This window comes from Nannospalax galili, unplaced genomic scaffold, assembly GCF_000622305.1.
Source record: "Nannospalax galili isolate Female #2095 unplaced genomic scaffold, S.galili_v1.0 scaffold54, whole genome shotgun sequence".
Classification (NCBI taxonomy): Eukaryota; Metazoa; Chordata; class Mammalia; order Rodentia; family Spalacidae; genus Nannospalax; species Nannospalax galili.
This window is the reverse complement of record NW_008341028.1, coordinates 4,266,004-4,280,272: the sequence shown is the minus strand read 5'-3', so window position 1 is coordinate 4,280,272 and position 14,269 is coordinate 4,266,004. Positions and strand designations below refer to the sequence as shown.

Sequence of the window (14,269 nt, the reverse complement as noted above, 5' to 3'; positions counted from 1 at the left end):
ACTCAAAGACAAAAACCACATTGTCATCTCAATAGATGCAGAAATGGGTTTTGACAAAATTCAGCATGGATTTATGTTCAAAATCCTAAAGGAAATTGGACTGGAGGGAACTACCTCAACATAATTAAAACCATATATAAGAAACCCACAGCCAACATCATTATAAGCGGAGAAAAACTGGAAGCATTCCCATTGAAATCAGGAACCAGATAAGGCTGCCCACTATCTCCTCCACTTCTATTTAACATAGTGCTTGAAACTCTTGCAAGAGCAATAAGACAAGAGAAGGAAATTAAAGGAGTAATAATTGGAAAAGAAGAGATCAAATTATCCCTTTTTGCAGGTGATATGATATTATATCTAACAGATGCCAAAAATTCCACCAGAAAATTTCTAGAAATTATTAACACATTCAATAAAGTGGCAGGTTACAAAATTAACCTACAAAAGTCTGTAGCCTTTCTATATACCAATAACAAGCAATCAGAGAAAGAGCACATAGAAACAGTCCCCTTCACAATACCTGCAAAAAAAATCTCAAAATAAACCTGACCAAAGACATTAAAGAGCTCTACAAGGAAAATTTTAAATCTTTAAAGAAAGAGATTGAGGAAGACATCAGAAGATGGAAGGATCTCCCACGCTCATGGATTGGAAGAATTAATATTGTGAAAATGACCATCCTACCAAGAGTCATATATAGATTCAATGCAATGCCAATCAAAATCCCCATGACATTTTTCACAGACTTGGAAAAAACCATCCTAACATTCATATGGAAGCGCAAAAGACCTTGGATAGCCAAAGAAACCCTGAGCACTAAGAGCAATGCTGCATTACAGAGCTATAGTCATAAATACAACCTGGAACTGGCACAAAAATAGACCCATAGATCAATGGAACAAAATTGAAGACCCAAATATGAGTAAATGCAACTGCATCTATCTGATATTTGACAAAGGGGCCAAGAACATTCACTGGAGGAAAGACAGCATGTTCAGCAAATGGTGCTGGCAAAACTGGATCTCCACCTGTAGAAGAATGAAACTAAACCCCTATCTCTCACCCTGCACAAAAAGTCAATTCCAAATGTCTCAAAGACCTCAATGTAAAGCCTGAAACTCTGAAACTGTTAGAAGAAAACATTGGGAAAAACCTACAAGGTATAGGTGTAGGAATGAATGGATTTTCTAAATCCTACATCCATTGCTCAGGAAACAAGGGCAAGAATTAACAAATGGGACCTCATTAAACTAAAAAGCTTCTTTCTGTACATCAAATGAGGCAACCAGGGAAGCAAACAAAAAACCCACAGAATGGGAGAAAATCTTTACCAGAGACACATCAGTGAACAGAGAGTTCTCAAAAAAAGAAATAAAGATGGCTAAGAAGCATCTTAAAAGATGTTCAACATCACTAGTAATTAGGGAAATGCAAATTAAAATGACTTTAAGATTTCATCTTACCCCCAGTCAGACTGGCTAAGATCAAGAGAACAAATGGTACCAACTGTTGGAGAGGATGTGGGGAAGGGGAAACACTCCTCCACTGCTTGTGGGGCTATAAACTTGTTCAACACCTATGGAAAGCAATGTGGAGAACTTTTAAAAAAGAACAAATGGCTGAGTGTGGTGGCACACGCCTTTAATCCCAGCACTTGGGAGGGAGAGGCAGGTGGATCTCTGTGAGTTCAAGGCCAGCCTTGTCTGCATATTGAGTTCCAGGACAGCTGGAACTACAGGGAGACCCTGTCTCAAAAAGACCGAAAAAAGAATTACAAATGAACCTCCCATTTGATCCAGTTATACCACTCCTTGGCATATACCCAAAGAACTCATCCTATTGCAGAGACACTTGTACATCCATGTTTTTTGCTGCTCTTTCACAATAGCTAAGAGATGGAAGCAACCTAAGTGTCCCTCAATTGATGAGTGGATAATGAAAATATGGTTCATTTATATGATGGAGTTTTAATCAGAAGTAAAGAAATCATGAAATTTGGAGGTAAATGGATGGAACTAGAAACTCTTATACTAAGTAATGTAATACAGACTCTGAAAAAAATAGACATATGTTGTCCCTCATATGTGGATGTTAGAACCAAACCCCGATAAGTGAGTATGTATCCAGACATAACTACAGGAACCAGGATAATGGAAAGGAAACAGGGAGGTAAAGGACAAGAAAGAACCTGAAAGAGAAGAACAGTAGGAAACAGGCTTTAATAAAGGAGATACCAATAAAAATTGGGTTAGTTTAAGGGAGGGGGTGAAGGAAGGGTATACAAGGAACCTAGGGGATAAAGGGAAGAAGGAGCTCAAGAGGGGTAGGACCGTAGGAGAAGGGTATTATTAAAGGAGAAAGGGGAGAAATGGGGGCACCTTAAGTGGGAAAACCATGATGGAGGGGTGAGACAATGAGAGAGATAAACAATACCTAGCTAGTTTTGAAAACCAGAGGGAACCATTTTACTCCTACAACCTACTGTCAAATTATAAATAGAAGATCAAGAATACTATGTCTAGGTAAGGTCTATCTGAGAACAATTGGTCTTTGCCCAAGATTTATCTACATGCACACAGTAATTAAAAGTACTAGACTGGTGGAACTAACCTTCTTGGATGTTTAACAGACATACTTTGAGTCCTATACTAATTTCGTCAGAGGGACATAAAGGACAGTTTTTGCTCCTTGCCCTCCTAGGTCTTGTAGTTCCAGGGGACTATGAGCATCTCTCAAAATGTCCTGTAATTGTGGTGGGTCACCTGTCCTCTTGTTCAGGGAGGCTGATGAGACCCCATGAGATGGACTTGAACCAGTGTCCAGTCCCCAAAGTGGAGGGTCAACACAGAGGAATCATTTCCTCCATGCTTCCAAGCAAAGCCAACCATGGTCGAGCAGGACTTTTGACTCATCTTCACATAGGCAGAACCAGTAAAAGAAAGGAGTCAGGGGCTCCTCCCAAGGCCATGTGACCCCTGAGGAACAGATCCTCAAATGATCTTAAGAGTAAAAATAAATTGGCTTATCTTGGCCAACTGTATGGCCTTAAACACCCAAAAGGAAAGTACAACAATAGATTAAAGGGGCCAATATAATTTTTAAGAGTCCATATGCATAGCTAAAAGCTGCATAACAAACAGCAATGGAAACTGTCCATCAGATGAAGAGGAGCGCACAGATTCTTCACCAGCTATTAATCTGATAGGTGATTATTGAATAGACTCCACAAAATCTCAAAGAAGCAAACAGACATCAAGAAAGCAAAACCTATAATTTTTCTTGGTATTTTTGAGGTCTCCCTGTAGCCCCAGCTGGCCTGGAACTCACTATATAGACCAGGCTGGCCTCGAACTCACAGAGATCTGCCTGTCTCTGCCTCTGAGTGCTGGGATTAAAGGCGTGCACCACCACGCCGGCTTGCAGCTGAATAGAAAGTTCCTAATTGAAGAAATACAAATGGCTTGTAAACATTTTTAAAAGTGTTCAACATCCCTAGCCATAAGGGAAATATAGACAAAAACCATATTTTCCATCTCACCTTGTCAGAATGGCCATCATCAGCAGTACAAATGACAATGAATGTTGGCATGGCTGTGATGAAAGGAGAGCACTGATGCACTCTTGGAGGAGTGTAAATTAGTGAAACCACTTTGGAAATAAGCCTAGAGGAGTCTCCAAAAATTAGAACTAGAAATATCACATGACTCAGCTGTACCACTCCTGAGCATATGTCCAAATGACTTTATACCCTACTATAGAGACAAGAGTGGCTTGGCATCAATTCTAGGCAGGGAACCAGGAAAAGTTTATTATTTTCTACTTACAGTAGCTAGGAAATGGAATAAACCTAGATGCCCATCAAATGATGAATGAATAAGAAAAAATGTGGTATATATATAATATAATTAATGGAATTTTATTCAACTGTAAAGAAAAATGGAATCAGGAAATTTGTAGGTAAATGAATAAAACTAGAAAAAAAATCATATTGAATGAGGTAGCCCAGACCTAGAAAGATAAATGGCACATGTTCTCTTTCATTGTGGGCTGTAGGTTCGAATTTTTGTTATGTGTGTCTAACTTGGAGTACATGTAGAAGCCAGGAAACTAGAAAGGGGCCATTCAGAAAGGTTTAAGCAGGTAGAGAGGAAGGGCTAACTAAAATGAAGGGTGCATGAAAAATCCTTATGGAAACCTATTGTCTTGAAATATATATTTAGAGGACAAATGTAAAACACATGTAAATATCAAAAAAAGCTGGGGAATGCTGGAGGTTGAAGGTTTAAGTGGGGATGGGTTGGGAAGATGGGGAGAATGGATAAGGAGGGAGTCAACCAAAACGAAGGGTGTATGGAAATGCCTTATAGAAATCCATTATTTTGTCAGCTAATTAAAATTTATAATTTAAAGACAAAGTTTGAGTGGAGGTACCTTGCTTGGATGGACAGTGCTGCTCCCCAAGTTCATGAAAAACAGACTCAAAAAAGGATTGCTTTTAGAAACATGCCTAGTGAATCTCACCAGTTTATGCAGGAGATTTAAAGCAAACAAACATTAGCTAAATCAAAAAATATTAAAGGTAGACTTTACGATTCAAATATGTAGCCTAGAAGTTTATAAATTAAGAAGGTTCTTTAGATTTATGCATATGTGATATTTTTACTGTAAGTTCCTCAGTGTTGAATTGATTACTGAGATAAAAGCTAGAAAAATATTCAAAGTAATTAATTGATCCATATGAAACTATTTTAATGACTCTTGTGCAGATTTACTATCACGTGGCTATCCATCTTATAATGCTTTATTTTAAAATTTATTTTTTATTAACTAAATTTGCTTTTTGGAAAATTTATACATGTAATTCATTCTGACTAATCAATCTCCTTGACCTCTTTATCTCGCTCTGACCTCTGTTAACCTCTGCTTCTCCCCATAGGTCCCGATGCCATGTTCATGTCTTTTTGCATTGTTTTGTGACCCAGTAAGTTTAACTAAGGCTATGTGAGTGACCTTAGATTTAGAATTATCTAATGGAGTGTGGTGGGCTCACCAGCAGATACACAACTGGAGACAACGCCTTCCACTTGTCTAGAATCCATCAATAGCCAATAGTTCAGCAGGGAGGAGCAGGGCCTCATGAGCTCCTCCTCCATTCATGGCCGGCTGTTGGCAAGTCCAGTCTTGTGCAGGCATCCTCAGGTGCTGTGAGTTCATGATTGCAATGGTTGTGTCAAATACTTTCACAAATGGTAGGTACTTTTCAGAGGATTCTTAGAATGGTTAAAAGGTGAGTAATGGTGAATTATAATTTGCCACAGAAATTACAAAAGTAAACATGTTTTCATAGGTCAGTTCATCAGTTTCATTAAGGTATTACCTTCAATGTCTATTTTCTTTATGTTAGTGGTTAAGATAGTAAGGCTTTCTAATTTATTTCAATATGTGCTTAGTTAAGCATCTGCTTTTGCATTTGCTTTTGAATTTTTGCTTTATTTTCTAATATATAAATTTAAACTTATTTGTTTTTATTTTATGTATATGGATGTTATGCCTACATATATGTAAGTGCATCTGTGTTGTACAGTGCCTGTGGAGGACAGAAGAAGATGTCGGATCTCCAGAACTGAAGTTATGGATGGTTGTTAGCTGTCATGTGGTTGCTGGGAATCAAACCCAGGTCTTCTGCAAGAGCAGCTAGTGTTCTTAACCACTGAGCCATCTCCCCAGTTCCTATTTTTCAAGGCATAATTAAAAAAATTTACCTATGAATTCAAATCTCTCAATCGTCGCTCTCCAAAAGTCAGTAGAAAGTGTAAATGTATTTTTTACTGTGTTGTTAACATTAATCTTTCCTTTCTGAAGTTTACTTAGAATGTTGTGTGGTTGTAATTTGATAGTTTTCTTCAAGAGTTCATTTTTCCAAATCATCCTTTTCCTAGCTTTATTGCATTTAAATTTCTTTTTTTGCTTTTTATTTTATTTACTATTTTTATATTTTTATGTGTACGCATGTATTGCCTGCATGTAGGTAAGTGCACCCGTGTCGTGCAATGTCCTTGGAGGACAGAAGAGACTGTCGGATCCCCTGGAACTGGAGTTACGGACAGTTGTTAGCTGCCACGTGGGTGCTGGGATTCAAACCCAGGTCTTCTGCAAGAACATTCAGTGTTCTTAACTGCTGAGCCATCTCTCCAGCCCCAGCACTAAAATTTCTTATGAGTACTACTCTTTTAGGGCTCTTTGTTAGTTTCAATGCTCTCTGTGTTTCTCACTAATATAACACGTTTCCAACTAATGTTCATATTTATTCTTTTGTGTCTGGCTGATTTCACTTACTGTAGTTTCCAAGGTTCATCCGCATTGTAGCATGTGTCAAAATGTCATTCCCTTTGAAGGTTGAACAATATTCCATTGTCTGTATATCTTTTGTTTAATTACTTATATAAGCTCTATTTTAACAAAATAAGTAACGACTGTTTCATTAACAAAAATATATTTCTTGGGTTTGTGAAATGGCAGGTAAAAGCTTGACAACTTGAACTCAATTCACAGGACCCACAGGGCTAAGGGTATGGGTGGGGCAGAGAGTGTGTGTGGGGTGTAAGCAGTCAACAAGCCCAGCTGTGATGCTCTTAGGCAAGCAGTTGGTGCAGCTGAGCTCAGGAAGATGGTGTCTGTCTGTCAGAGGACAGTCCTATACAACATATGTTATATTTATAATTTTGTTCTGTTTTGTTTTGTTTAGAGATGGGGGTCTGGCTCTGCAGCCTAGGGTAGGCTTAAACTAATAATCCTCCTGTTCAGTGTCTGGAGCCCTGGAATTAAAGGTATGTGCGACCACATATGACTGTATTGAACCTTTATTTGTATCATTTATGAATATAAAATTTTCTCTGACCTTATTTAATAATCATTAGATTATGAATTTGAACTATTCATTACCATTGACCTTTCTGTCATTGTTTTCATATTATATTGTCTTTTCTTTTTAAACTTTCTGAATTATTTATGTATGTGCTTTTATAAGCTTCCTCTGTGGAATCCACTCCAGTTTCATGCCTACTCTGTGGCACGGTACTACAGCCTGAAGCCCCAGTGCCTCCCTAGATGGTGAGTGGCCCCTTTGCTCAGGCCAGCTGTGAGGCTCATGGTTGTTCTCTACTCAAGTCCTGTGGGAGGTTGTGTCCTTTCTCATACTTCCAAGTTGACAAATGAGTTAGACTATTTTAGTCCTTGCTATAGTCTAGCAATGTCACAGCTCTGGGCTCTTTCCGTTTTAGTTTGAGGAGATTGCCATTCATTCAAATATACCCAACTGCTCTGCCCTAGATCCTCTGCTTCCTGTCGTGGTGCATTAAAAATTAAAGACTGTCATTTCTGAACATTTAGATAAAGCTAGAAAACAACTTGGCCAGGATGAGGTATGCAAGAACAATTCAGAGTTGTAGAAGGAAGCTGGTCCAGCCAGTCATGAAGGCAGCTCTTATACAGTGAGCTATGAGCTACATCACTCCAACTTTGGGTTCCTAGTCTCCTATACAGCACATTCTTTCTAGGTTACAGAGCTAAGCTTATAGGATTTGGTCCAGAAATAGTTTTCTCTTGATTTCCATCTTTTATGGGCTCTGGCAAGGAGGTGTTCTTTTATTACTCTCTGAGGTTTTTCCCTTTGATGGATGCATTTACTCCTCTTCTGCATTAAGAGGCAGAATGGCAGATGCTACAAATCTGCCATAGTATTACCATTTATCCTTGCATTAACTTATTTATCATTTTCATCTGGTTATAATATCATGAAGGCAAGGCAGGCATGCTATCACCGTGTTGTGATAAGAAAAAGTAAGACCCAGAGAGGTAAAGTGACTGGCCAGGGTGATGTGTTCTAGATGAATCAAACCAGTCTTTATAGGTGGGCCCTGGCACCCATTCTATTCTACCAACCTCTAATGTTTTTTTCTGACTCATCCTACAGACTGTAATAATGCATTTCAAGTTTAAGGCTGAAATTCCAGCAGTGACCCAGGAATTCTGTCTAATTCAATGCATATTCAATTAATAAGCAATTGGTGAGATCATTTGTGCATTTGTGTGTACAGTCACATAGCTAGTTTGTATCAAGACTGAAAGCTTTCTCATTTTAAATTAGTATTTTTTGTGGATGATATTTTACCAATCAGAAATGGAGAGGAAGAAAGTCTCATGTCAGAAAATTCCTATGAGGCATTCCAAACTGGAATGAAACTTTGTATCTCAGCCATGGTGTTCTCTATACACTTGAGGACCAGGATGTGACAGTACCATTTGCTGTAGAGATGACGAAATGAAGGGTCAGAGCTTGATACATTTGCAGGCCTCCCTGTCAGTCTACTGCTTCCTACTGTTGGTGCAAAAACAGCTGTCGTGGGAATCCAAGGCTAAGCACATTGTTCATAGGAGTATGTGCTGGTTGTCCAAGAAGCACTGCTTTGTTCATAGCAGCTCATTCACAGCAGTGTCCTCTTGGCATACTGATTAAGCAACGCATGAGAGCGTGGCTACTGAAGGCCATGGGATGAGGTACATGCATCTAATTTTGACAAGATGCTCCTTTACTTTCTGTTCTGGCTCGGGCTTCATTCCCCACCTATATCTGAAGTCCTCACAATACTGTGGTTCTGCCGGGTGTGGTGGTGCATGCCTGTAGTCCCAGCACTTGGGAGGCAGAGGCAGGTGGATCTCTGTGAGTTCTAGGCCAGCCTGGTCTACATAGTGAGTTCCAGGCCAGCTGGGGCTACAGGGAGACCCTGTTTCAAAAAGAACAACAACAACAACAAAAAAAAACCCCCCAAACAAAAAACAAAACCCCAAAAAACCCAATACTGTGGTCACAGGCAGTGGACAGGAAGGGTTTAGGCAGTAGTTTCTGGCCACAGTGACTTTTGTGTTACACTTACTGCAATTCATCGTTGGCTCCAGAGTTGCTGGTCCTAGACATCAACTTCACCAATGAACTTACATTCTTTGCTCACACTCTAGAGAGACCGTCTTCTTAGGCACACTATGTGGGAAAGAGATTTGTAGGCCCCAGGGGATATTGTCCTATCAGCTCCTTTTGGAGAACTATGGATGTGCAGGTCCATGGTCACAGTGGCAAAGAACTGTGCAATGCAGCTTCCCACTCAACCATATGTTTGATGCCAAAGATTCTGCTTCTTTTGATCATAAGAAAGGGGGAGATTTTTTCTAGCAAAGTTCGTAAGAGATCTTTATAGGGACAATCCTTTAGTAAACTAATTGGTCTCTTATAAATACACTGAGGTGATGTGATGATTAAGAAAACATTTTCACTCTAGCAGACATGCTGGGCTTCTCCGAACCATGTCTAGGAAAGGCCATTCAAGTTGAGGTCATCAGACAAAATACAGGCCAGAAACATTACATGGGACCTAAAAATCCCATCTCTGTTGGGCATGCTGTTCTAAGGACAAGTGAAGGCTTGTTAGGGAAATCACAATGTAATAATGTCACTCTCAGTTAACCAATAGTAACTAGTCCCTGGAAGTTAGCTGTCTAAGGAGGCAATGCAATAGACAGGCCATTGAACAGAAACACTGAATGGAAAATTCAAAAGAGGTAAAGTAGGGAGCAGTCCTCAATCAAGCATGTTTAAGGGACATTGCAATATTACAACTTGGCGTCAAGAAGGCAGAGGCTAAGGATGCAGCTAAATATTCCACAATGCATAGTCTGTGACCCCAGCTCAACTTCCCTCCAAGAGTAAGAAACCTGATACGGACAGACCCTGCCTCACTTCTTCCCAGGAGCCAATATTGCATCTGAGACAGGAGCTTTCTTCCCCACAGTCTTCTCAGTTTCTTCCCAGTCTCCTTCCTTGGTGACCCAGAGCATTTGGTGAAAGGCCCACCTGTTAATTACCCTCACCTTTCCCTGCTGGTCAGTTTTGATTTCCCAGCCCCGGGGCAGTTCCAGTCGAGTGTCTGCAAACATATTGATGAAATTCACCAAGTCCCGGTTGTGCTGGTAGCGTTCAAAGTTTCGAGCATCTCGTCGGACTTTCAGAATCATGTGCTTCAAGCAAGTACTGCTTGTGAAGACCCGGTAGGCACTCTGGGGGCAGGACAGGGCAGATGAGAGCATAAAATGTGAAATTAGGAAACAGAGTAAACACACGGCAAGTGCTTTAACACGGTACAGTATGATTGCACTAGAGTGATTTGTGTGGGCTTGAAATGGAGGCTTTAGGAGCAGACTTCTCAGAAAAGAAGTAGTACTGTCAGCAAACATAGGCTTGTTTTTCATAGCAGTCCTACCTGGCTTCTCAGAGGCCTTGGACACCTTCCCTTCTGTGCCTCCTCCCTAGTCTCAGCCACACTTTGTCTCTGGGCATTGCTCCCGATTCCCTTCTCTGACTGCACATGCATCATCTTATGCTCTTATCTATATCTGACACATGGCAGTGATTCAGGGTCACTGGAGCCTCGAGGCTGGAATTCAGAGGCCCTGTCTTTCTTGTGAATTGTATATAATGTCTTAGGGAGAGGGAATGAGAAAAACAAAGGAAGTTCTAGGAATTCCTAAATGAATCAAATCATAATTTTATGATACATAGGCACCACACACAAACATATCACTAGTCTCAGACCCCTCACTATCTCTCTGAGATTCTGCCAGAGAAATTGCTTTATCAAAGTACTTAGTCACTGAAGCCAGTTTCCAAGACCGCTGTGGGCTCCTGCGGCCCACTGCAGTAGAACAGGTGCCTTTGTATAGTTTGCCAGCGTTTCCAGCTGAGTCATCAGCATTTCTTTCCTGTCTTCCCCACCCTGCAGCCACACTGTAACCTTGGCAGCTGTGTCCTTCCTAACACATTGCCTCTTGGCCTGGCCCTCCTCCCACTTCCTTTCAACCTCCACGACTCAATATAGCCTTTGCCTTTGGTCTCACGTCTCCCACACACTCTGCCTTCCCTCACTTTGGGCTCTGTCCTGTTATGTTTGACTGGTGGTCTGTACACATTGCGTGTCCACAAAACAAGAATCTTCCTCATAGGTGTCTCCTTGATCTGTCTTTGTGATTCAAGTATCTAGATATGTGCACAAATTGCAGAAGATGTTTGTTGAATGGAAAAATTAATGAATATCATATCATGTCACTGCTTTTCGGAAAATGTTTCCAAACATTCAATGAAAAAGGTATATTTATGAAATCAAATCACACTTAATGTCACCATAATATTTTCAAAAACCGTGTCCAAAGCATGTTGTGGGCACACTATACTATGTAGATTTGAGAACAAGGGCAATTTGAAAAGAAAATGAATAGAGATTTTGTCCTTTTTCCATGGTGGATGTATGTACCCAATTTTATGCATATTGAAGTAATAGGAATCATTTGTGCATTGCATAGGAATCTAATTAGTATTGTTCATCTTAGGAGTGGTTGTGGAAGTTGGGCTTCCTTTTTGATTCCCTTGATCAATAATGCAGTGGGAACTGGACATGATCAGACACTGATTTGTTGGCTATACCCATTAAGATAATGCCATTATTGTTCTTGGTGACTATTTTTCATTTTGCTACAAACTGTCTAATTAAAAAAATTTATTATTTTTATTTTATGTGTATGAGTGTATTGCCTGCATGTATGTGAGTGCACCCATGTTGTGCAATGCTGTGGATGTCAGAAGAGGGCATTAGATTCCCCTGGAACTGGACTCAAGGATGGTTCATAGCTGCCATGTGGGTGCTGGGAATCGAACCCGGGTCCTCTGCAAGAGCAGTCAGTACTCTTAACCACTGTGCCATCTCTCCAGCCCCTAAACTGTATAATTTTTAATAAAACTTCAAAAAATTAATTTGTATATATAGGGATGTAGCTCAGAGGTAGAGTGTTTGATTAGCACGCACAAGACCCTGGGTTCAATCTCTGTCACTGTCAAATAAAAGAAGAAAGACAAATGGAAAAAGAGAAAAAAAATTGTCACATCCAAAGCAAACACAGGCAAGGTCCACTGCAGAGCATAAATTTGGAAATCGTGCCTGTGCTGGACAGACTGTGCCGGAAACAAGGACAAGGAGGTGTGTGGTAAGGCAGAGGCTGACACGCAAGCAAAGCCAAAAAAAGCCATAGAAAGAGACGCTCAGCCTAATTTTTCCTTCTAGTCCTCCCACCCCGGTCTCTTGCTTCTGGACCTTGGGTACCATGAGATAATCCTGTTTCCTTATAATAAACCGCCTCTGCTTCTGGCTTCTGTTTCAGTTATGTGAAAAAAAGAAATGTAGCTATTTATCTATTTGAAGCCTGTCTAAAATTTCACAAAATGGTTTAGGCTGAAGAGTATTTGGTCACTTTGTGCTCTTGCTCTTTTAAGATTTTAAGACTAGTAAAAATAATGTCTATTGTTTCCAAGAATTTTCTCTGACATCCTAAGAAAAGCCTTAGAAAGGCAACAGCATTTTCAAATCCTGCCTTCTTTTCTGGGAGATAAACAGTGAGAGCAGCTCGAGTTGCCTTTCATATTTTTCTCTTTTTCCCCACCCTCACAAAGAAAAATTCTAGTCTTTTAGCAGTCCATCACCTTAACCACTTGGCCACCTCATCCCTAATTCTAGTCTTTTAATTTCATTAAAATGACTACATAAAGCTTATTTGGGGTTTTGATGTAGCCAGATCAGCCTCCCTCTGTTTGGGGGACACTTACATAATTAGCATGCAACACAGTGAAGAATTCAGGATTGGTGATGAACTTGACCGCTGGGGACTGTAGCAGCAAGGTGATTTTTTGTGAGTTGACTGGAGAAAGTGACCCCTCTCTCCTCAGATCTGGAAAAAGTGAAGCAAAGCAATGGAATACATTGGGGAAACAAGTCCTTTAAGCTGCGTTCTTATCTTTCCAGAGTAGCAGCATACAGCCTCCCCTCACATAAATTTCTGCTTTTCTTTTTAAAAATATTTATTATTATTTTAATTATATATGTATGAGTATATTGCCTGCATGTGTGTAAGTGCACTTGTGCCACACAATACCCTCAGAGTTCAGAAGAGGGTGTTGGATTCCCCTGAAACTGGAGTTACAGACAGTTGTTAGCTGCCATGTGGGTGCTAGGAATCAAACCCAGGTCTTCTGCAAGAGCAGCCAGTGCTCTTAATTGTTGAGCCATTTCTCCAGCCCCCAGATTTCTGCTTTTTATGGTGATATGTCTAGATGTCACACAGATCAAGTATTCAGCATCCAAAATGATTAAGACCAGAAACATGCTTCAATTTTTTTTTCAAATTCTGGAATATACCAATACATGGTGAGATATTATAGAGATTAGACCCATGTCTGAACATGAAATTCTTGTACCTTTAATTTATACCCGATATACATAGCCTAGAGGTAATTTTATACAAATTTCTTTTTGAGACACTCTTACATGCCCAGCCTGGCTTCAAAGTCATGATCCTCCTGTCTCAGCCTTCTAAGTGCTAAGATTAAAAGTTTGTGCCATCATACCTGGTTTATACAATATTTTTAAACAGTTAAATTTTATGGTGTGGACTTTTCCTTTTGTGGTATTATGTTGGCACACAAAATACTTTTTTGAAAGATTTTGAGTTTTTAAAAATTTGAGTTTTTATGTTGGTTAGGAATCATTTCTCAGTAGGGTTCTTGTATAGTCTAAACCAGGTTCAAGTCCTCAAATACGTCCTCTCTTTTATCTTGATGACTCTCTTCTTTTTGTTATGGATGGCTAACCCATAGTTAAGATAGTTTATAGAAGAGGTCAGCATTTCCCCTCTTAGTGTCCTGCTTCTCTGCATTGAACTTTTCTGCTTCCCCTTGTTGAACCGGAGCTGGCTGACCTTGGGCTTTGTTTCATCCAGCTCAATGAGGCAGAAGCAATATGCCAGTCCCGAGTGAGGTTTCTAGCAGTTTGTGTGTCTCTCTGCTGTCCCTAATTTCATAATGAGAACAAGTCACAGGAAACAGGGACAAATCACCCAACTGAGACTATCTCAATCAGCCAGACCACAGCCAATACAACAGTTGACCAAAGCCGTGTACGACTCTAGCAACCTCCTGGCTTAATTCAGCTCTCATTGATCACCTGCAGATCTGTGGGATCAGTGCACAGCTCAGAGATTTAGCCATTAAATGTGAGGATATTTTGTTACATGGGAAATTACACGTGATCCAATACCAAACTCAGAAAAAGTTCTGTGAACCTTCTCTCATCCTGTTTCTAATTACTTGATTGTTGTACACTGTGTCTCTCAGAAG

The 14,269-nt window shown here is 40.0% G+C and overlaps 1 protein-coding gene across 7 annotated transcripts in view; it reads right to left on the bottom strand.

Moving 5' to 3' along the window:
• Positions 1 to 14,269, bottom strand: part of Hecw1 (HECT, C2 and WW domain containing E3 ubiquitin protein ligase 1) — a 492,247-nt gene that overhangs the window by 101,718 nt on the left and 376,260 nt on the right. For all 7 annotated transcript variants that reach the window (XM_008836284.1, XM_008836287.1, XM_008836281.3 and 4 more), the window contains 2 exons: positions 12,704 to 12,825; positions 9,925 to 10,110 (listed from right to left, as the gene is read on the bottom strand). In XM_008836284.1, coding sequence (XP_008834506.1) covers positions 9,925 to 10,110; positions 12,704 to 12,825 — 308 coding nt within the window. The remainder of the gene's footprint in view (positions 1 to 9,924; positions 10,111 to 12,703; positions 12,826 to 14,269) is intronic.